This window comes from Armigeres subalbatus, chromosome 3 (genome assembly GCF_024139115.2).
Source record: "Armigeres subalbatus isolate Guangzhou_Male chromosome 3, GZ_Asu_2, whole genome shotgun sequence".
Taxonomy (NCBI): Eukaryota; Metazoa; Arthropoda; class Insecta; order Diptera; family Culicidae; genus Armigeres; species Armigeres subalbatus.
In genome coordinates this window covers 508,771-531,876 of record NC_085141.1, presented here as the reverse complement: position 1 = coordinate 531,876, position 23,106 = coordinate 508,771, and the positions used below count along the sequence as shown (strand labels likewise).

Sequence of the window (23,106 nt, the reverse complement as noted above, 5' to 3'; positions counted from 1 at the left end):
TCTTACCGCTAGGCTAAGGAGGGCCCCTCAAAGTGTGCTTATTCTGCGCCTCGTATGATGTGATATAACCGTAAGCCGGACTGTCTTCACTTTTCTTGGTAATAAAGTACGATGGCTTATGCGCCACCCCCTTGAGAGACCATCGACCGTGTTTAATTATGCCCGGCTATTGAGATCCTGTAAGGATGAATGTTCCTTTTTGCCAAATTGTGTATGAAAGACAGGTGGCTCACTTAGATTGTGTCTGTGAAGGACGTTCCCAATAACGGCTTAATAGAATAATTGTCAGTTACCTAATTACAACCGCCGGCCAGTGATGAAACAGTGTGGAGGGGGTTTATCATCACTGGTAAAGCGACCACACTTTTCCTCAAATCAATCGTGTCCAACTAAAGAGTAGAAAAATACTACAAAAAAAAATCTAAAACGAAAAACGTGCTACATTAAATATCCTCAATAAGCTTCTCTTCATCGGGACCACAAATAACGAGTAGAGTCAGTGGCGTAGCCACGGGGGGGGTTTTGGGCATAAAACCCCCCCCAAGAGACGAAATTTTTAGAAGAAAAATTTTTTTGGAAGAAAAAAAATGTTCAGAAAACCCCCCCCCAGACCAATTTTCTGGCTACGCCACTGAGTAGAGTACATATATTTATTGCCGGTAGTGTTTATTCACTACATCAAAAATACAATGGAGCTTTTATCCAGAGTATAAATTCGCGATACCGACGGTTGCTCTCATTTTCATAACAATCATTTTCGCGTATGTTCGCGTTTCTTCACTCAAACAGCCTAATTTAGCCACCTTCCGGTCCATTTCAGAGGGACGGGAAAGGTCAATAAATCATCAAAGGAAGCTCAACAGGTCAATGTACGCCGAAGAACATATGCAAATTTGCGGGGTCAAGCTCTCCTGGGTGGCTTACGCAATTAAATCCCACGGTATCTCACCAGCTGGATTGGGTCTCATTAACCATTTTTCCCAGGGGAAATGCGATTCATGAACGCGAATGCACTGATGTTGTGAATTTTTGTTCTTCAATTTAGACTGGTACAATCACTTTAAATTTTACTTTCTCATATTTTAGGTCATGACAAAAAAAAAACGTTTTACAAGCACGAAACGATTAAGATACAATTAGGCAATAATATTTACAATAATTGTATAACGACCCAAGAGTTCGTTACAGTGAGGCGTTTCGAATGAAGTGAGAATTGTCAATACCTCTAATTTATGTATTAATTTTTCCAATCGGCAAAGAAACGAGAATCTGATAATTCAATCTGCTAGGGTAAGCCTTGCTGTGTACTCCTGGAAAATACAAATATTCACCCATATTCTTGTTTACGTACGAACGTGCTTTCGAACGAAAGTTGAAGCGCATTCCCGTTTACGCCAGCAAAATCAAATGGAGAAACGGTTCGAACGAATCGCATTCGTTCGAAAGTATCGTTCGTCCGTAAACAAGAATAAGGGTGATTAATTTTTGCTTATAGAAAGGTAGACTATTTCAATATTATGGAATCTGAACATTCTTTTCTATCTTCTATTTAGACTTCTTTCCGCGACACACTTGAATACGCTATTTCGCTAGGAGGAGATACAGATACTATTGCAAGTATGGCATGTGCGATTAGTGGTGCATTTCTCGGACAGGAAGCAATTTCGGAAAACCTTATCAAACATTGTGAAGACGCCGATGGCATACTGAGTATGGCAGACCAATTACTTGAAATTATCTAACACAAATGATTCGATGTTAAATGGCTAAAGATATGAGTAGTTGAAAAAAGGTAGTATGAAGTTTATATGTTCATATCGATTTTTAATGCTTTGGAAAAAGGTGACAGTCTTATGAATAGGTGCTAAGTTTGAAGATAATGATTATTGGAAAGAACCAAAGGCGCAAAGGGCATGACTCCGGGCCTTTCTTTTAAAACACGAATTTGTCCAGAATAAGGTTGAAGAGTAATTCACTCCTTTCAAAATACACGCTTGCCAGGAATAATGCAAAAGAGTGAATGCCTCCTTCTTTAAAGGAACACATTTGCCCGGCATAAGGTGGAGGAGTAAATGACTCCTTCACTGAACTAAACTATATTAGGAACATCATAAGCCTCATCTTATGAAGAGTAGAAAAATAATCAAGTTTCATTTTCATTGAGCCTCTTATGATAATTAGTTGGCCAGTGATGAAATTCATTCCTAACAACAAAACCTTGTTGTTAGGAATTTATAAGACAACTGTCTAAGACGAGTTAAGTACTTTCCATTTAATTCCACTATATTGTATTCCACTTGACACGACTTACACTGAAAAGACGCACAAGACACTGAAGACGGCCTCACAGTTGAGGTCGAAATACGTATCTGTAAAGATAACAAAACGTAGTGGAATTAAATGGAAAGTACTAAACTCGTCTTAGATAGTTGAAGACATTCCACTAAAAGAGCTTAAATATTTTTTTGTCACAAAAGTTTGAATGTGATCAATTACCTCACCATTGAAATGTGAGTAAATGATTCCTCTTGTTAAAGTTTTCTATTAGTTTACTTCTAAAATCGTGATTCATATGTTTCTGAATTTTTCCGACGCAACCCATCAATTTATACCATTCAACGTTTCCCACCAGCAGAAGGAAAAAAACACGACGAGACGATTCTTGAGTCTTCTCATGTAATGTAGTCATCTAGACGAAGTTGTAGGACTTATCCCGGACTTATTATCGGCATTAAATATTGGATACAGTATCGTTTATATACAGTATTGCCTATATTCCGGGTATTAAGCCATCCTGAGTGGAAATAATTTACTATTTCTGAAACTGAAACTTCTAAATTATTGAAACTCGATTATCGATTACGCTAGACAGGTGCTTTCCTTACTAAGATACGAAGAACCTCCATCGTCCTCCGCAGCTTAGCGGGTACTGATGAAACCAAATTCCCAGCACCGGGCACGTAGCCGAACTCTCGCAATACATTTTCAGAACTAACGGGGTTTTATGTTTTCATCCGACGTTTCGGACACATGTATTGTGCCTTTTTCAAGGAATTAACTATGGTCCGTTTTGTTGCCACATTAGTCCTCAGTATAGGACCTATTTGTCACCACAATTCGTTTGCCCTATAGATATATCTTGTGTGAGGTGGGCGGAAATTTGAATGAATCGCCTGCTTTGAGCGTGCTTACAGCGGCACCAAAGGAGTTAAGTTCTGGAAATCAGTACAGCAGTATGTTTAATATCTCGAAAATAAGCACCTTAATCGAAAAAAATAGTTGGTAGCCGTAGTAGCGGACACCTTCTCACATAACTCGTACCAAATAGTTTTTCGTGAAAAGTTGCTACTGTTGAGAAAATCCGCGTTAGATGTCTTTCGCCATACAAACTTCAAGTGGTTACGATAGCGCCTGGATACGGCAGCGGCGGGTAGGAAACCACCCACTGTATGTGATTCATTAACCCGGTGTGCAGAAACTTTTCTATTTGGCGCCACTTTTACTATGATCCTTATATGGGAATGCCACCAAGAATGGTTCTGCCACCAAGCGCCATTGAAAAATTTCCAACTTTTTCACCAAGGTTTTCGTGTAACAGATTCAATTATTCACAAATCGCATCGGGCATCGTTCAACGCCATAACTGAGGATATACTAACAAATGTATGCATGATTTGACATGAAATACTTTCCGTTTTCCTTTTGCGAACAAAATATCACAAGTCAGTCAAAAAGCCGCTCGGTGCGGTTTGACTGAACCCCAACCATATGCAAACGTTTTTGATATTCATAGGATTATCTTATGAATTTCTTTTTTGGGCTTTATGGACTTTTCATAAGACAACCTTATGAAAATATTTCTCGGTCCGGTCATATAACTCATACTCATATTTCATACGAAAATCGTATAAAGTTTATGAGCACTTCCTATAGCAAGAAAAACATTAGATATTCGTATGACTATCACTAGCAAGAAGTGTAATTGTCGCTAGAAAATGCAAAAAAACAAGCAACAAAAAAAATAGCGATAGGTAATGTTCTGAATGCGCAGCAAGCGAACATTTTCCTATTCTGTTGCAGTTTGGAACATACGTTTGTTGCAGGGTTGTTACGACTACGCGGATTTCGCGATTACATAGTGATTTTAGGGTTTCGCGCGGATTTGGCGCGGATTTAGTTTTAGGTGAAAATTTAATAAATAAAATTTTAGATCTAAGAACGATAATTTAAAAAAAATTAAGTCTATCTGGGTTTTATTTTTATTAGCAAATGTTGTTGAGAACAAAACTTACGTTTGAAGGCTGTTAACCTTATTTTTAGGTATTATCCAAGCCCTTCTTATATGCAATACACTCTTAAGCATTCTTTAAACAAATGTAATGAGGAGCGGGGCACCATTTGTTGTCATTTTAATCCATTCTGAAACATGACGCCCACAAAACATGTCTGTTGAAGGACATGGACATCTATTTTCTGATTGTTTTTTTTACGATGAACCACTTTTTAATTTTTTCGTCAGAAATTCTTATATTGTGTTGAAACATTTTATATTGCTTTCATTGGTTGCCGAAAAGTGTGCTCAATCAATGAGATTTATAATGTTATGTAACCGAAAAGCTCTTGGAGCTTAGCAAAAGAGCTCTTTTTTACATTCACTGGTCTAATAACCGGACACTGCCCGAATGATATCTGTCGTTTCTGTAACAAGGAACGTGAAACCTCGGAACATCTGCTTTGCAGTTGTGATGCATTGTACAAGGGTAGATCTAAATTTCTAAATAGTGGCTTTATGCAACCAGGAGATTTTTGGACTGCAAATCCTGGAAAGGTAGTGGATTTTATTAACTCAATTTTACCGGACTGGGAAAATACGCATCTTAGGTTTACTTGACAAATGGTGATCGACCTACAAGATGCGAATACATATTTAAGAGTAATCAGGGGTACACCACAAAAGTTCAACTCAATGACCGCAGTGGTTCTACGCCCCAACCAAAAAAAATTGCTTTCATAGCATTCATCTAGAACGAGTAAGGGGTTATACAACAATTTGAAAGACAAAAATGTTCTTTGATTTGATGCCTCATTCTATTAAGTGATTCCGCAGAAAGTCGTTCAAAAATTAGAAGATTATTCTCAAAAGTTATTTTTGGAGGATTTTTCGCGATACCTATTTTCGGATAAATCCGATAGTATTTGTATACACTGCCGAAAAAAACCTTTCGAAGTTCATTAACTTGCCTTATGAAATTTCGCCACAAGAACATTTATTGAAAACCATAAGGTTGCCTTATGAAACTGAGTGAACCTGAAATGAACTCTGCCTAAAATGAGGCATATGCTTAACTTAAGGTTACCTTAATATTTTCATTGCCTAACCTTATGAAATTTCATAAGTTTCGTTATGAAATACGTACTTTCAGCATATGCTCATTTTCAAGGTTTCAATTAGAAATAAAATTAGAATTAAAAAATAAAAATGGTCATACAGTATTTTTGGAAGCAAATATTTATTTATTTCATTTTTCCATTAGTCTATAGTAGGAACCCTGCCAAGCAAGCTGCCAAATATTGCCACGCACTGATCTTCGCGATCGAAAGATGTACGGCGCGACACGTACCACTTAACAAACCATTTCCCAAACAATTTCCTGCGCTTTTGTAGGTATTCACCACTACGTGGATTACCCTCGACTGCTTCAGCAATATCCCAAGTAACCAAAAGTTCCTTTAAAAGTACGTTTTTGGCGTAATTAGCTCAGTCAAGCTGATTATGCGAAAAACGTACTTTTAATGGAACTTTTGGTTGCTTGGGATCCTATACAAATCACTCACATAGTATACGGTGTGCTTCATTAGTCATGCCAATCTTTCGGGGAACTTTGGATCTCGATCTGCATCGTGTTATTAACCCAGTCTCCATGCAACAACTGCACGAATACATTTCCGAACGCGATCGACCACAATAGATGCGTTCCTCTAAGATGAGATACTTCATCAAATCGTAGACTTCCAATCAACCATCTTCCAGGCGCGAAAAACTTCGCTAAATAGTACGCCTCCTTAATAGATGGTTTACAGTTCGGAAAACGTGTCACGGGATTTGATCCCCATGTATTTTCAAAAGGGCGGAAATTTCGATTTTTCCGTGCCCAATTCCCATAAATCCCGCCCCTCTAAAAATGCATTGGGGAATCAAATCTCGTGACAAGTTTTCAGAACTGTAAACCAGCCTTCAAGTCGGATATGGACTTGGATATGCAGTCATATCTGGAACAGTCTTCTCCATTGCTGTCCGTGATCACCCACTTCTCCTCCTGAAAGATATCAATCGAGCGGCCCATGTCCAGTTTTAGCTTTACGAAAAACTCATTTCGTTTCCTTAACGGGAGCTGCAGCCGGACCACTACGAGGTATTTACCACCAGAATGTGCTGAAAATCCAAAGTGCCCTATTGCCCAGTCACTCTGGATGGGCAGCTCTACTATAGTTCTGGGGATGCACGTCCGTGTCGAGAAATTCAAGCCTTGCCGATGATACCGAGACGCATGTGGAGCAGTATTAACAGGGCACAAGGTATGCTGGTGTTGGACAAACCAGGTAAGCTGACGTTCTGCTTCATTGGACAGGAAGCAACGGGCCAACAGCTTCTTATTTGAGGCCTCCATCCACGTGCCGTTGTCGCACCCGTCAAATCTGGAAGAACCGAAAGTCTTATTGAAGGTTAAATATTTTTAAAACACGCAACCATGGAAGCAACTGGACAACCGTGGAAGAACTGTAACAGATCTTTAACATGGGAGATCAGAATTTTTGTTCATGAGCGGAAGCAGTCAGCGGATTCGTTCGGAATTATTCCATGATATGTTTGTAGTATTTTGAGCAATATCTTACCTGCATCCGCTGCCAAAAGTTTGTCCAAATCGCGCTACTGGTAATATCGTGTTAATTATCTGCAAATTAACTGAATGTTGAAGAAAAATCGTGGTCAATCGGGTTGCAGAAAAAAGTAATGACGTTGATTGTTTTCTTTGAATGAACACCATCAATGACATGTTGGTCCATAAGCTTACCTTATGATTTTTATTCATGAGGCAACATATTGAATTTCATAAGGCATAATTATGTAATTTATTCGAATGACTATGGCTTACATAGAAGCCTTATGAATCAATTATGGAATGAACTTCTGCTGTTTCATAAGGCAAAACTTATGGATTTCCATATTTTATTTACGTGAGTGTAGGATTACCAGCAGACCTTATGAGGATCCTTGCATTAATTCCTTGTAAATAAATTTCCAAATTACAGCATTTGAAATTCGAAAAATTATAATGAATTTTTTTGAAGAAAATCCGCGGAATTTCTTGGAGCGGTGACAGCTTCAAATGAATTTCCGCATAATTTCCCAGGGGAACTTTAGTAAGAATATCTGGATTCCACAGAAGTTCTCGGAAGTAATTCCGCAGACAATTTTGGAGCCACTTCTGCAGCAGTTCCAATAGCAGTTGGATTTCTGTCAACATTTGTAGGAAAATTTCCCCTAGAATTCCCGGAAGATAAATCACAGGAATTTTTAAGTTGAACCTGCGCTTCGAGTAGATATTCTTGGAGATATTAACGGAAATTCCATGAAAAATGGTAAAACATTGAGAATAAATTTTTCACTTAAGTGTTGTTGGAATTTCTGCATGAACTACTAGAGAACTTGTAACAAGAATTGAATGAAAAATAACGCACTAATTTTTGATGGGGTTTACGAAAAATTTTATGGTAAATTCCGAAAGAAGTTTCTGCTGAAATTTATGAAAACATTCCTGGAATTTCCGAAAAAAAAATTGCAACGGAGCTTGAGCAACTATGTTAGATTTTGTATTATTTGTTTCTTGATACGAATTCAAATAATTGTTTCACGCAAGTTTGTCTTGTGATCAATAATTACAACAAAGTTGCATTATTTATTACTTCAGAAGAAGTTACGGTTTTTGGAGATTTTTTATTATTTGCCTAGTTTATCTATAATCAATTATGATCAAATACGGCCTAATCATTCTTTGTATATCAGTGCATCTTGTGCCGAATTGTATAAAGCTCGATCAACAAAAAATCCACTGACAATAACAGAACGAACCATGCTAAAATCATCATCTCATCTAAAAAGCAATGCTTATTGAAATAGTTTTGACTTCAGTACTTCTAGCGGTGAATCTAGAAGGGTATTATGAACCGATTTTCTTAGTCCTATTTTAAATTTGGAATAAACATGTGTAAAGCTTCAGTTTAAAATTATATTTGAAATCAGTAATATTATAGAAAAGAACTTTGATAGAAATTTGATGTTTCACGTGTGTTTGCTCAGAATTTAATCGTGGATCGCGCGGATTTGGCGCGGAATGGATTTTATGTCGCGCGGAAATGGCGCGGATTTGATTTTAGTCGGCGCGGATTTGGCACGGAAAATATTTCAGGATCTCCGTAACAACCCTGTTGTTGCAATTAAGTTTGTCCCAACATTTACAAGAGAGGACAATGCTGTTGTCATTGGCACATTAGCAGTTTTACATTCGCTGATCACTTGTTTCCTTGGCTGAGTGGTGTTTTAAAGCAAAAAGTATCTAAATATTTCCTTTATTTTAAATTACGCGGTAGAATAAGACAGGTGAGTAAATGCGATAATTTAATTGAAACTCGCTCACCGATTTTGTCTGTCCATTATTCATTTTCCGCGCCGGATATGTCCTAAACATCCTAAACACAGTATCCGAAAGGGTCGTCTCCGCATTGGATTCGACCAGTGATGAATGCTGGCTGCTGGTTCGTTTTCCTCCGCTATCACCCTTTCCCTTAGGGCTGTTCGGAAAACGTGTCTTGTCTTGGGATTTGATCGTCCATGCATTTTCAAAGGGGCGGGATTAAAATGGACATTGTCATTTAACGATTTTTTTTTTGTTTAATGAGAGAGACGATTTTGACATTCATTTGACGATTTGGACAAGGAAATGAATTCTCGCCCCTTCGAGATTACATGGGGGACCAAATTCCGTGACACCGTTTTCCGAACTGTAAACCAGCCTTTATTCGGAATTTCCGGCAGTCTTCCCGGAGAAGATTACTTTTTCTTCACGACCATAGCAGAAATTCACGATTCCGGTTATAATTTTGACTTCCGGTTGCTCAACACGAAACAAAAGTGATGCTATTTTGTTTTTTTTAAATTTTTTTTTAAAAGTCATAAGTAGTTCAATAAAACCAAAGGCGCATCCACGTTCTGAGTCGTGGGTAGGACAAATAGGAAATGCTGAATTACGCAACAGATCCGGTATTAGTATTAACATTGAGCGATTTGCTTGAATTCGTAGATGTTACAAAGGTAGACTATTGTATGATGGAAGCATCACTGCCATTCGTAACCATAGATATTGATATTGAATTAATTACTTGTACTTCCTCCTCTAGGAAGTAAGGCACTCTCCAACAGTCTAGATCTGTCCTGACCATGCCATTGTGAATGCTGGAATGGAACTGATGGTTAGTTGGACATTTATACTAGAGTGGGGCGCAGTTGTATGGAAAAACGCAAACTTCGTCCGATCAAGTGAGATCAAGGTTTTTCTGAATCGTTTTAGGACCCCAACCAACTGTGCAAAATATGGGCTCGATTGGATCCACCGAGCTTGAATCCGATTTGAACAACAGTTCTGGTGGTAAGAAATCGATGTACATTCTACCTATACTGCCGCTGCAAACATAACTGTCCCGTGCTGATATGAAATCCATTTCAATATAGAGCAGCCATACTTGCAATATAATCTATTCTAGAAATAATCAGGACTTGAAAAGATCTCGCGGAAAGAATACTCACGTAATTTGATTTTTTTTTTGTAGCCATTGGCTGGCTCGCCTCTAGGTCCGTGGGTTTCTAATAATCCATTTAAACGTGATTTATTTATCGTAACTTCTAAAAAAATAATTAATCGCATTTGCAGATTTCAGCAACTTCTATTTTACCTCTGGAAAACCTTGAAAGTCTAAGAGGTCTAAGAAGATTGGGAATTATAAGGGGCCCTCCTTAGCCGTGCGGTAAGACGCGCGGCTACAAAGCAAGACCATGCTGAGGGTGGCTGGGTTCGATTCCCGGTGCCGGTCTAGGCAATTTTCGGATTGGAAATTGTCTCGACTTCCCTGGGCATAAAAGTATCATCGTGCTAGCCTCATGATATACGAATGCAAAAATGGTAACCTGGCTTAGAAACCTCGCAGTTAATAACTGTGGAAGTGCTTAGTGAACACTAAGCTTCGAGGCGGCTCTGTCCCAGTGTGGGGATGTAATGCCAATAAGAAGAAGAAGAAAGCGCCCGAAGTTCTAAAGAGCAATCAGTAGTCTATTTCTTTATGATCAAAGAAATCTATATGGTTATTGTTAAGACTCTGATTAACTTTATACGAGACTCTAAGTTCACCTTGCTTATACACTAGTTGTTGCCAGCCAATGACTTCATATGTTTTTACCATAATCATGGGTAGGACAATGCTTTGACTGTCCCACCCAGAAAAAATCATGCGTAGGACATGTCCTACTTGTCCCACCCACTCCCGGCGCCACTGAATAAAACCAATGTTGGTCAGTTGAATGTATAAAATAAATAAAGAAATGAAGTCAAAACGATGTGAAAAACGAGATCTATCCATCTTTAAGTGTTATTTTAGACTATTCTTATATAGTGGAGGAAATAAGTATAACATTTTTACTATTTGCCTTTCTCGTACAACAAAGTTGTACCGAAAAGCTATCATTTTACTCCAAAATCGAACTTTATAGAAGTTTCGAAGACCCATGATGTTTTATATTACTTGACTCAGCTCGTCGAGCTGAACAAATCTTTGTCTGTCCGTGTGTATCTGTGTGTGCCGAAAAACATTAGCCACTTTTTCATATAGTAATTCTTAACCGCACTTGTCATGAGCCGAGTTTGTACAGTCCCATTTAATTCCACCACTTAATTGTACCTTGACAGATACGTATTTCGACCTCAACAGTAAGGTCGTAACTTGTAAGGTCAAACTCGTCTTATAACAAGTGAAGACAAACTAAAAAGCTCAAAATAATTTTCTTAACAAATTCTTAACCGATTTTCTCGCAACAAGTTGCATTCGATGGGGGACAAACCCTAGTTGATCACTATTGAATTTGATAACGATCAACCATTGCGTTTGAAAGTTATTAAGAAAATGGAATCGAACTATGTAACCGCCATATAAGGTTGGTGTCTTGTCGGTCCACTCGGTGAATTAAGTTGGTTTTTTTTTATACAAAATGGTCATGTTTGAGGATTAATAATTCGATTCCTAGCGATCAGATTAGTTTCATTTTTTGTCGATCAGCCTCTACAATGACTGAATTTTAACCCAATAAATGTTATATGTATGCAGTTTTGTTGCTTTAAAAAAAACACCTCGGATTTGTTGAAGAATGTTTTGAAAATCCTCAAAATTATCCGAATTTTATTTTGTTGCCCCCTCAAAATATTATTTTTTGGCAATAAATATCCGAGGGAGGGAAGACAAAATAGATTTTTAATATTTGTATCGGCCTTATCATAATAAAATATTCATCCTAGTCCATGTAGTTCATCTGATTCATCGCAGTTCTCATCTCGTCCCGTCATTGAAGAAGTCCGTAGCAATTGAGAAAAAAAACAAAGGTAGAAAAATTCTCCACTATTGAGGTGTATGGACATTCACTCACCTTCTGGTCCATGTCGACTGACTTGAAGTCTATGTTTGAAGGTTGCAGCAGATGTGTTGAAGTCGAAAAGCTCGTAAAATTCGTTGAAGCTCCTTGACATAAACCTAATTGGGTCATGTAATCCATATTCGGTGTTCCTGGCATCAAGTCTTAGAAACTCTCGTTGTCGAAGGACCCGCTCCGGAGCATATAGGCCCAGCTGAGACAAGATGGTCGGCGAATCGATCTCTCCTAACAGTATTTTTGCAACGAATACAGCTTGTGAGCATTTCCTTCTTTGCTCAAGGGTTTCGATTCCAAGAAGTCTACAGCGATCTTCATATCATGGCAAATTGAAAGGATCACGCTAGGGAAGACCATGTAAAGCAAATCTGACGAAAATGTGCTGAATTGCTTCGATCCTAGCGATCCAAGTAGCTTGATACGGACACCATACAACGGCATTCGATTCGAGTATTGACCTCACTAAGGCACAGAACAGAGATCGAAGGCATAGCGGGTCACGAAATTCTTTAGTTATTTTGAAAATAAACCCGAGCTGCCGGTTGGCTCTAGAGATCATGTCGTTATAGTGTATGCGAAATGTGAGTGCCGAATCAAGTGTAACACCCAAATCACGAACTTGCGAAACACGAGAGAGAGCCTGATTTGTGATTGAATAATCGTAGCTAATGGGCTGTTGTCTACGGTCTACACTCAAAGTCAGAAAGTTATTCGAGCACCATTCACACAGGCAGTCAAGAAGTAGCTGCAGATTTTCGCAGTCTTGCAATTTTTTCACAACCATATACAGGGGATGTCCAAAATAACTGGGATAGGCAAATTTTGGACATAATTAGATAACTACGTCAATTATTATCCGATTTTTACAATTCAGGGATGCTTGAACTAGAAATTTAAGGTAGTTTCACCATAAGTCCATGGAATCGCCCATGGTCATCGGATACTGGAGATATTCCGGGTTTTTCGAAGGTAGGTTCAGAACCGTAAATTTGTGGTGGGTATTAGGATAAGTTGTGGTTAAAAACAGTTCTTTCGGATTGGAACCATATGTTGAAATTCAAAATCGGACCAGAATTAAGTGAGATATGGCCGTTTCTAGGGGCAGCAGGGACTATGTCCAAGGGCTTGACGATCCCTCCCCAGGCCATCTACGAGTTGTGGCGCCTGCCTAGGATGTGGTGGGGTTTGACAGTGGGCCCTGTTAAACCTCTATAAAAAGCTGCATGTATCCGCAAGTAGGCTCCGCCAAAGCGACCGTGTGCTGCTCAAAGCGCACAAGCCCAAGTCCTGGTGTTAGGTGGGACGCTAAACAGCCCTGACACGACGGCCCTCCGACGAGACAGGAGGTTTACGCAGGCCCAATAAGCCGCCTTTAAAAACAACTATTACGAACGACATAGAAGATAATACGACTCGATACAATCGGCAACGACCTAGGCGACGAATAAAGGATCACGATTGGAAGCTTGGAACATGGAACTGCAAGTCGCTAGGCTTCGCAGGTTGCGACAGGATAATCTATGATGAATTACATCCCCGCAACTTCGATGTCGTAGCGCTGCAGGAAATATGCTGGACAGGACAGAAAGTGTGGAAAAGCGGGCATCGAGCGGCTACCTTCTACCAAAGCTGTGGCACCACCAACGAGCTGGGAACCGGCTTCATAGTGCTGGGAAAGATGCGCCAACGCGTGATTAGGTGGCAGCCAATCAACGCAAGGATGTGCAAGCTGAGGATAAAAGGCCGTTTCTTCAACTATAGCATCATCAACGTGCACTGCCCACACGAAGGGAGATCCGACGACGAGAAAGAAGCGTTCTATGCGCAGCTGGAGCAGACATACGATGGATGCCCACTGCGGGACGTCAAAATTGTCATCGGTGACATGAACGCTCAGGTAGGAAGGGAGGAAATGTATAGACCGGTCATCGGACCGGATAGTCTGCATACCGTATCGAACGACAACGGCCAACGATGCATAAACTTTGCAGCCTCCCGCGGAATGGTAGTCCGAAGCACTTTCTTCCCCGCAAGAATATCCACAAGGCCACATGGAAATCACCTAATCAAGTAACGGAAAACCAAATCGACCACGTTCTAATCGACGGTAAATTCTTCTCCGACATCACGAACGTACGCACTTACCGCAGTGCGAATATTGAATCCGACCACTACCTCGTCGCAGTATGTCTGCGCTCAAAACTCTCGACGGTGATCAACACGCGTCGGAGTCGTCCGCCGCGGCTTAACATTGGGCGGCTACTAGACGGTAGACTAGCCCAAGACTACGCGCAGCAGCTGGAAGTGGCACTCCCAACGGAAGAGAAGCTAGGCGCAGCATCTCTTGAAGATGGCTGGAGAGATATTCGATCCGCCATTGGAAGCACCGCAACCGCTGCACTAGGCACGGTGGCTCCGGATCAGAGAAACGACTGGTATGACGGCGAATGTGAGCAGTTAGTTGAGGAGAAGAATGCAGCATGGGCGAGATTGCTGCAACACCGCACGAGGCACGATACAAACGGGCGCGGAACAGACAAAACTCGATTTTCCGGAGGAAAAAGCGCCAGCAGGAAGATCGAGACCGTGAAGAGACGGAGGAACTGTACCGCGCTAATAACGCACGAAAGTTCTATGAGAAGTTGAACCGTTCACGTAAGGGCCACGTGCCACAGCCCGATATGTGTAAGGACATAAACGGGAACCTTCTTACGAACGAGCGTGAGGTGATCCAAAGGTGGCGGCAGCACTACGAAGAGCACCTGAATGGCGATATGGCAGACAACGGTTCCGGTATAGTAATGAACCTAGGAGCACGCGCGCAGGACATGCGACTTCCGGCTCCGAATCTCCAGGAAATCTAGGAGGAGATCGGCCGGCTGAAAAACAACAAAGCCCCTGGAATTGACCAACTCTCCAGGAGAGCACTGGCTAGAGCGCTGCACTGGGTAATTACCAAGGTTTGGAAGGATGAGGTTCTGCCGCAGGAAAGGATGGAAGGTGTGGTATGTCCTATCTACAAAAAGGGCGATAAGCTGGATTGTAGCAACTACCGCGCAATCACATTGCTGAACGCCGCCTACAAGGTACTCTCCCAAATTTTATGCCGTCGACTAACACCAATTGCAAGAGAGTTCGTGGGGCAGTAGCAGGCGGGATTTATGGGTGAACGCTCTACCACAGACCAGGTGTTCGCCATACGTCAGGTATTGCAGAAATGCCGTGAATACAATGTGCCCACACATATATTTATCGACTTCAAAGCCGCATATGATACAATCGATCGGGACCAGCTATGGCAGCTAATGCACGAAAACGGGTTTCCGGATAAACTGATACGGTTGATCAAGGCGACGATGGATCGGGTGATGTGCGTAGTTCGAGTTTCAGGGGCATTCTCGAGTCCCTTCGAAACGCGTAGAGGGTTACGGCAAGGTGATGGTCTTTCGTGTCTGCTATTCAACATCGCTTTGGAGGGAGTAATACGAAGGGCAGGGATTGACACGAGTGGTACGATTTTTACGAAGTCCGTCCAGTTATTTGGTTTCGCTGACGACATTGATATCATGGCACGTAACTTTGAGAGGATGGAGGAAGCCTACATCAGACTGAAAAGCGAAGCTAAACGGATTGGACTAGTCATCAACACGTCGAAGACGAAGTACATGATAGGAAGAGGCTCAAGAGAGGTCAATGTGAGCCACCCACCACGAGTTTCTATCGGTGGTTGAAGAATTCGTGTACTTGGGCTCACTGGTGACCGCCGATAACGATACCAGCAGAGAAATTCGGAGACGCATAGTGGCTGGAAATCGTACGTACTTTGGACTCCGCAAGACGCTCCGATCGAATAGAGTTCGCCGCCGTACCAAACTGACTATCTACAAAACGCTTATAAGACCGGTAGGGTAAAACGACCTATTATGGAGGGGTTAAGCACCGTGTCAAAATAAAATTGATTACAAAAATTCTTCAAAAATCAACAGGTGTTGGTCGATTTCCATATTGTAGTAGTTGTAAAGGATGCTCGTTAACTATAGTTTCGTAAATATTTCGTCAATTGTGTTGAACTTATGTTGTTTTGTTTTTATCACAATAAAAACAAACTACCGCAATAATAGGACGCAGTTGCCTATCGTTGCGATATTTTTTTAAGGTCAGTCCTATTGTTGCGGTATTGCATGTAATTCTTATGGAGAGCGATACCGCAACAATAGGACCTTAGCACTACCGCAATAATAGGCTCAAGGGATTTAATTTTTTAACGAAAAAAAATTCAGAAAAATATTTTAAGCTCGTTTAGTGGAATGTATTAAACCGTCTAAGACGAATTAAGTACTGTCCATTTAATTCCACCAGTTAATTTTCGTTATCTTTGCAGATACGTATTTCGACCACAACTGTGTGGTCGTCTTCAGTGTCTTGTACTTGACTCGACTAAGTCGAGTCAAGTACAAGACACTGAAGACGACCACACAGTTGTGGTCGAAATACGTATCTGCAAAGATAACGAAAATTAACTGGTGGAATTAAATGGACAGTACTTAATTCGTCTTAGACGGAAAAATGTTGATTTTTCATCATTTTGAACGGAATTTTGTCAAACAAAAGCTGTTCTAGTCGTTAATTCGAAGAGTTTTAGCGTACCCACAATTGTTTTCAATGGTGTTATATCCAGAATGGACTACTTTAACACTACCGCAACATTAGGGCATACCACAACGATAGGACGTTCTACCCTAGTTCTCTACGGACACGAGACCTGGACGATGCTCGTGGGGGACCAACGCGCACTGGGAGTTTTCGAATGGAAAGTGTTGCTTACCATCTATGGTGGGGTGCAGATGGCGGACGGTACGTGGAGGAGGCGAATGAACCACGAGTTGCATCAGCTGTTGGGAGAACCATCCATCGTTCACACCGCGAAAATCGGAAGATTGCGGTGGGCCGAGCACATAGCCAGAATGTCGGAAAGTAATCGGGTGAAAATGGATCTCAACAACAACGATCCGACGGGAACAAGAAGGCGAGGTGTACAGCGGGCAAGGTGCATCGATCAGGTGGAGGACGATTTGCGGAGCCTCCTCAGACTGCGTGATTGGCGACGTGCAACCATGGACCGAGCTGAATGCAGCACAGGCCACTCCGGCCTTAGTCTGATGATAAATAAATAAAATGGCCGTTTGTTTAGAATCGGTGCCGATCGGGAGTTTTAAAAGGGACCAGGCCACAAATTCATTTGAATCAAGCTTTTTGACCGATCTTTATGATCTTTATGATTCCAAAAGTTTTCTGAGACGTCAATAATTAAAAACCAATTAAAAAGACGGATCCTAAAGTTGCTGGCGTGCCCCCGGGGAACCTTAGAAGGGGACATTTCAGTTTTAGCGCCAAAACTGGTCATTCGACGGTTCGTGAGACGAGCTCGGTGGTCTAGTGGCTACCGCTTCTGCCTTATAAGCAGGAGGTCGTGGGTTCAATTCCAGGCTCGTCCATTTCCTACTTTGTATTTCTATCTTAGTTCTTTCTGTGTTTCACGTTCTACCAAAACGATTCCTACTGTTATAACCTTCCACACAATCCCAAAACCTTCCGTGGCACCTATGCGAGGTCGTAGAGTTCTCTACATCCTTCTTAAGTAGGTGTCAAACTAACCATCCTTCCCATTCCTCAGCATTCGCAAGGACGTGGCCAGGACAGATCTCAACTATTGGAGAGTGCATTGCTTCCATCTAAGAGGTAAATGATTAGTCCCAAATCATTACCTGAGGTAACGGATGAAATTGATGCTACTCATACAATAGTCTTCCCAAGTAACATTTTGAATTCTATTTGGATTTATTCAAGTTTTATTGCAGTTTTATCAAGGATTCGCATAAACTGTAGAGTTTTATCATAGTTTTCATCTAGTCCAAGTTACCTCAAAGCTTAATTCTCTTATAATAGTTTTATGATATGCTCCAGGTCCATCTTAAGCTGTTTATTTTGATAAATTATGCAGCAAGAGCACTATATCCCAATTGAAACCAAATAGTTTTGAGAAAGTTTTATGGTACTCTTCATTAAGAAAGAACGATCTTAAAAATGCCATTATAAAACTTCCTTAAAACTATGTGGTTTTGAGTGGGAGAAAGTGCTCTTGTTGAAGAATACATCAAAACAAACAAAACATAATGTCAAATTGGACGCAAACAAGTGTATAAATTAAAAACAAGTGGATCAAAGGCAAAAATAATGTAAATTTATCCCATATATGGAAACTCCATTTGCGCAAGCATCTGTTTTTTTTTCTATCGAAGTTTTCTTTCTATCGGATCATCAGCTGCAGTTTTCTTTCTATCGGATCATCAGCTGCAGTTTTCTTTCTATCGGATCAAATTTACCACCAGCTGCATCAGCTGTCTTGATCTTCCAATATCAGGCAGATTTCATATCCTCCCATTTATCATATGATTGATGAATTTTCTTTAAAATACATTTTCTCGATTTTTTGGGCGTTCGTAATCATAACCAACTGGGTACAATACACAGGCGAATTTCCAGTTTTCAACGAGCGGTTGAGCTACGCAACAAATACTGGCAAGTTAAGTATTTACAAGATAGATTTTTGAAATCTTTAACATATTGTTGCAAAATCGCGACCAAAAATCATTATCGAACTATCAACTCTACTCGTATTTCGAAGCTGGTTTATTTTTAATAAAGAAGTATTAACCATTTACTTTTTGATTAAAAATAACCCTATAGATGTTTAACTGGCAGGTAAATAAATAAGTTATATGCATTTCTTTTTCAGTTGAATTGCATGTTATTATATGACAATATTCGCAAAACGGATGATTTCGGCTCAATCTGTGTCGTTTTTTTATTGCAATCATGCGTGCCCACTACTGAAAACCATCACAAACATGAAAATCAAAACATTTTGCGCTCCAATTATTTGTTCTCGATTGTTATTGATATAGATAGATAGGTATTATGAACCCGAGGAGCAGTAACCCTATTGAGTTTTCATTTAATTCAGCATTTTGTGCAGATATTTAGTTTAGTAAATATTTAACGGCGAACTCTTTCCAAATGAACGACTTGTTTTCGTTGGAATTGTAAACAACATGTTATAATGAAAGCACCAAACTTATAACGCTCTTCAATAAATCTTCTTAGTTTTGACCAGTACTAGTTAGTTTTATCCAGGACAAACTAAGCTTCGTCAAGATTGCGATAAATCTAGTACAATTTATCATGCTCCTGCATAAACCTAACAGGTTTTGTATGAGATAAAGTGGTTTTAATCCAATCTTATGATGGTTTATGATAAAACTAATAAAACAAATATTGTTACATCTGCGAAATAAAAAGTAGAGCAAAATTTATTTTTTTGGGTATGTACAATTTTTTAAATAAAAATAGTTTTTCAAAATAATATTATATCTTGCAATATAAATAAGGCGCATTCAATATTTGTTACATTTATTCGGAAAAGCATCGACAAAGTGGTTGTGGCATGTGGAATTACACGATCACAATGCAATTAAGTTTCAATTTATCAACGTATCCATAATAATTTTCATCATTATGAGATACTGTTCGATTTGGTTCAGACAAAATTCAATATAAACAAGTATAAACATCAGCGGATCTAGATAACGAAAACACATGCTGTCAAATTCCTTAGTAATCCTAAAAGGGTTTTATGCTGATCTTTCATGCCATCATAAGCTCACTTTGATAAAACTAACAAGTTTTAAGCGAACCTTGGAAAATGGTCTTGAACACCTTCTCAAGAGTGGGCCTCTTTCGTCTTATAGTGGTTTTATGGCTGTCTTGAAGCAAGCTTGTAGGACAATTGGCTTTAAATGTGGTTTTAATGCACAAGTCTAGAAGTGTGCTTCAAGTGCATCATAAAATTAATTTTGCTACTTGGGTTGGCTTGTACCACGTACGAATTTGTGCGAATTGCTCAATGCTAATGCTAATGCTAAAAGTGGTCATTCGACGGTTCTTTTTTTATGGTTTTCTATCAGGAAGTGAGGTATGAATATAAAATAGACCATTGATGGCTTTGACCGCTTCCGGGACCTACGGATTGTCCCCCAGGGATACCTGTAGAAGGGGACATTTCAGTTTTAGTGCCAAAACTGGTCGTTTGACGGTTCGTTTTGCATGGTTTTCTATCAGAAAGTGAGGTATGAATATAAAATGGACCACTGACGGCTTTGGCCGCTTCCGGGACCTACGGATTTTCTCCGGGGAATTTGAAGAAGGGGACATTTCAGTTTTAGCTTCAAAACTGGTCATTCGACGGTTCGTTCTTCATGGTTTCCTATCAGGATCTAGGTTTGAATATAAAATGGTCCATTGGCGATTTTGACCGCTACCGGGGCACAGTGTTTTCTAATCCAGGAAAATTCTGCCCCATTTGCCCCTAAATGTATGCAGCTAATGTCAAAATACTCATTTTTGAACAAAAGTCGTCAATAACTTCGTCAATATTGAAAATAAGAAGAAACTGTCTTCGACAGGTTCATGTTTTTTATCGCGACGAACATTTGAAAAATCTAAAAAATATATTGACGAAAAACCTGATTTTTGGTAGTCGTTCATAAATAATGATTCATATCTCGACTTCTATAGCAGATAGAAATAAATGTTATATAACTAAATTTTTCGTAGAAACTTTTTCTTCAACTTTCTCGAAGACACCAATGATGTACATATCTTCATAATTGGAGGAAAGAGAATTTCCATCTCACTTTTAGGGGGATAAGTCAAAAAAATTTTTTCCAAAAAGTGGAGCTTAACATACTGAAACTTTTCTCCGAAGTCACTGGGCCTCTAAAATCAACTTTTCAAGGCCAAAACATTTTCGATCACGAATTCCTGGGTTAAAAAATACTGTGCGGGGCCTACAGATTGTTCCTGGGGATCTTGTAGAAGGAGGCATTTCAGTTTTATCACCAAAGCTAATTATTCAACGGCTCGTTCCTCATGGTTTTCGATCGGGAAGCGAGCTATGAATATAAAATTGAACATTGACGACTGCGACCGCTTCCAGAACTTACGGATTGTCCCCCAGGGATACCTGTAGAAGGAGACGTTTCAGTTTTAATGCCAAAACTGGTCGTTTGACGGTTAGTTTTGCATGGTTTTCTATCAGAAAGTGAGGTATGAATATAAAATGGACCACTGATGATTTTGACCGCTTCCGGGACCTACGGGTTCTCCTGGAGCAATCAGTTGGTCCCGGAAGAAGCATATTCATATGTGGCTTCCTGATAGAAAACTATTAAAAAGAAACGTCGAATGACTAGCTCTGGCGCCCATATATACCATCCATTTTATATTCATACCTCGCTTTTTGATAGAAAACCATGAAAAACGAACCGTCGAATGACCAGTTTTGGCGCTAAAACTGAAATGTCCCCTTCTACAGGTTCCCCGGGGACAATCCGTTGGTCCCGGAAGTGGTCAAAGCCATTAATGGTCCATTTTATATTCATACCTCGCTTCCTGATAGAAAACCATGAATAATGAACCGTCGGAATGTAATCATAATGGAAGATCGGTCAAAAAGCTTGATTCAAATGAATTTGTGGCCTGGTTCGGCACCGATTCTAAACAAATGGCCAGATCTCACTTTATCCTGGTCCGATTTCGAATTTTAACATATGGTTCTAATCAGGAAGAGACCTACTTTATTTGTGGTTACTAATATTATTCTGTTTTTAACCACAACTTATCCTAATACCTACCACAAAGTCACGGTTCTGAACATACCTTCGAAAAACCCGGAGTATCTCCGGTATCCATGGTCGGTTCCATGGACTTACGGTGAAACTACGTTAATTTCTAGTTCAGGCATCCCTGAATTGTTAAAATCGGATAATATTTGACATAGTTACAACACATCTAATTATGCCAAAATTTGTCTATCCCAGTTATTTTGGACATCCCCTGTACACAGTTGTGTAGCCAGAAAATTGTGGGGGGGGGGTTCTGAACATTTTTTTCCTCTAAAAAAAATTTTTTTAGTAAAAATTTCATCTTTTGGGGGGGTTTTATGTCCAAAAGTTGCAATTGACCTTTTAGGATAAAATCCATGCTGATCCGGAGATATATGTGCTTTACACGCCGCAAATAGTTTGTCGTTCATGATGATTTCAAAAATTTTGGAACTGGAGCATAGGGATGTGATGCCTCGATAGTTTTCAACGTTTTTCTTATCGTTCTTCTTATGCACTGGAAACATCGCATAAAACCATCATGATGAGGGAAACTTGCACTGACTCAGCGAATGGTTGAAAAGTATTGTTAACGGTAAAATCAATGCCTCACTACACCTTTTGAAAATGCTTGACAGAATGCCATCAGGGCTGACTGAGGAGGAATATTTGAGTTTACTAATGGCTGAACTAACTTGACGAGGAGTTATCTGCAGCTGTCTAAGGATAGACACAATGCATGGATGTCTAGACAAGCACGTTCAATTTGCCTCGCTGGTGCTTGACATACGTTGAAGGCATCCATAAAATGGGCTCCAAATATATTGCATTTTTCTGCAGCGATATTGACGTACTGATCTCCCAGGAACATCTCAATCGGTAATCCATCCTCTTTTTGCTTAGTGTTAACAAAACTCCAGAATAGCTTTAGGTTCCTTCGCAGATTGTCTTGTATTCGCTTCGTGTACCTTTTGTACAAGAATCGATTGTAAATCCTATGATTATAGCTAGCATGATTGAATTGCTGCTTAGTTAACAGGCAGCGTAGTTTGCTGTACTGTCTAAGCGATTTTGATCTTATTCGCTTGAGCTTACCCCACGGAGGCTTACGAGCAGGTCGGTGAGGTGGGACAAATTCAGTTATTGTATCGAGCATGATGCGTATAAAACGAGATACAGCATAATCGATCTCTGGAGTATCTAGGAATGTCCAGTCAATCTGATGAAGTGCATCAAACCCGGTTTGGAAGTGCATAGATCGATTTCTAAAGCGGGATGATCAGCATCTAAGTTAGACATAGCTTCAGCTGCCTCTTGTATTGAGTACCCTTCGAGAGTGGTGTCATTTACTAACACAAGGTCCAGAAGACGATTGTTTCTATTGGCAATGCAATTTATTTGAGTCAGGCCGAATAAGCTAAATCCATCAAGCAGAGCCACAAGCCTGAGAGATATGCGACTGCACACAATCAACGACAGGTACATCCTCTTCTGTCATAGTCCAGACTAAACCGAGCAAAATCGTATGATCATTAGCATGAAGATTTCCATAAACATTCCTTATCGATTCAATGTGATCGTTCACGCTACCCAGATCCGCCTTAACCTTCGGGGACTCGTACAACAGGTTCGAAA

General features: G+C 40.0%; 2 protein-coding genes across 3 annotated transcripts in view; one reads left to right on the top strand and one right to left on the bottom strand.

The window, feature by feature from the left end:
• LOC134224266 (ADP-ribosylhydrolase ARH3-like) overlaps nt 1-23,106 on the top strand; it is a 94,440-nt gene that overhangs the window by 6,389 nt on the left and 64,945 nt on the right. The window contains exon 4 of one of the 2 annotated variants that reach the window (XM_062703599.1): nt 1,554-1,807. The exons of the other annotated variant lie outside the window; for it this stretch is intronic. Within the exon in view, the coding sequence (XP_062559583.1) occupies nt 1,554-1,742 (189 nt within the window). The 3' untranslated portion in view covers nt 1,743-1,807. Of the gene's footprint in view, nt 1-1,553; nt 1,808-23,106 lie in introns of those variants that run through there. 2 annotated transcript variants of the gene reach the window in all.
• LOC134224888 (uncharacterized) lies at nt 5,857-7,173 on the bottom strand. Its single transcript, XM_062704527.1, has 2 exons — nt 6,895-7,173; nt 5,857-6,696 (listed from the first exon to the last, which is right to left on the bottom strand). The coding sequence occupies exons 1-2, from the start codon at nt 7,089-7,091 to the stop codon at nt 6,216-6,218; spliced, it is 678 nt and encodes a 225-aa protein (XP_062560511.1). The 5' UTR covers nt 7,092-7,173; the 3' UTR covers nt 5,857-6,215.

Coding starts and splice junctions, on each gene's coding strand:
- LOC134224888 (XM_062704527.1), bottom strand. CDS start 7,091: ATGAATAAAAATCATAAGGTAAGCTTATGGACCAACATGTCATTGATG. Junction 6,697..6,894: donor ACTTTTGGCAGCGGATGCAG/GTAAGATATTGC, acceptor CGGTTCTTCCAG/ATTTGACGGGTGCGACAACG.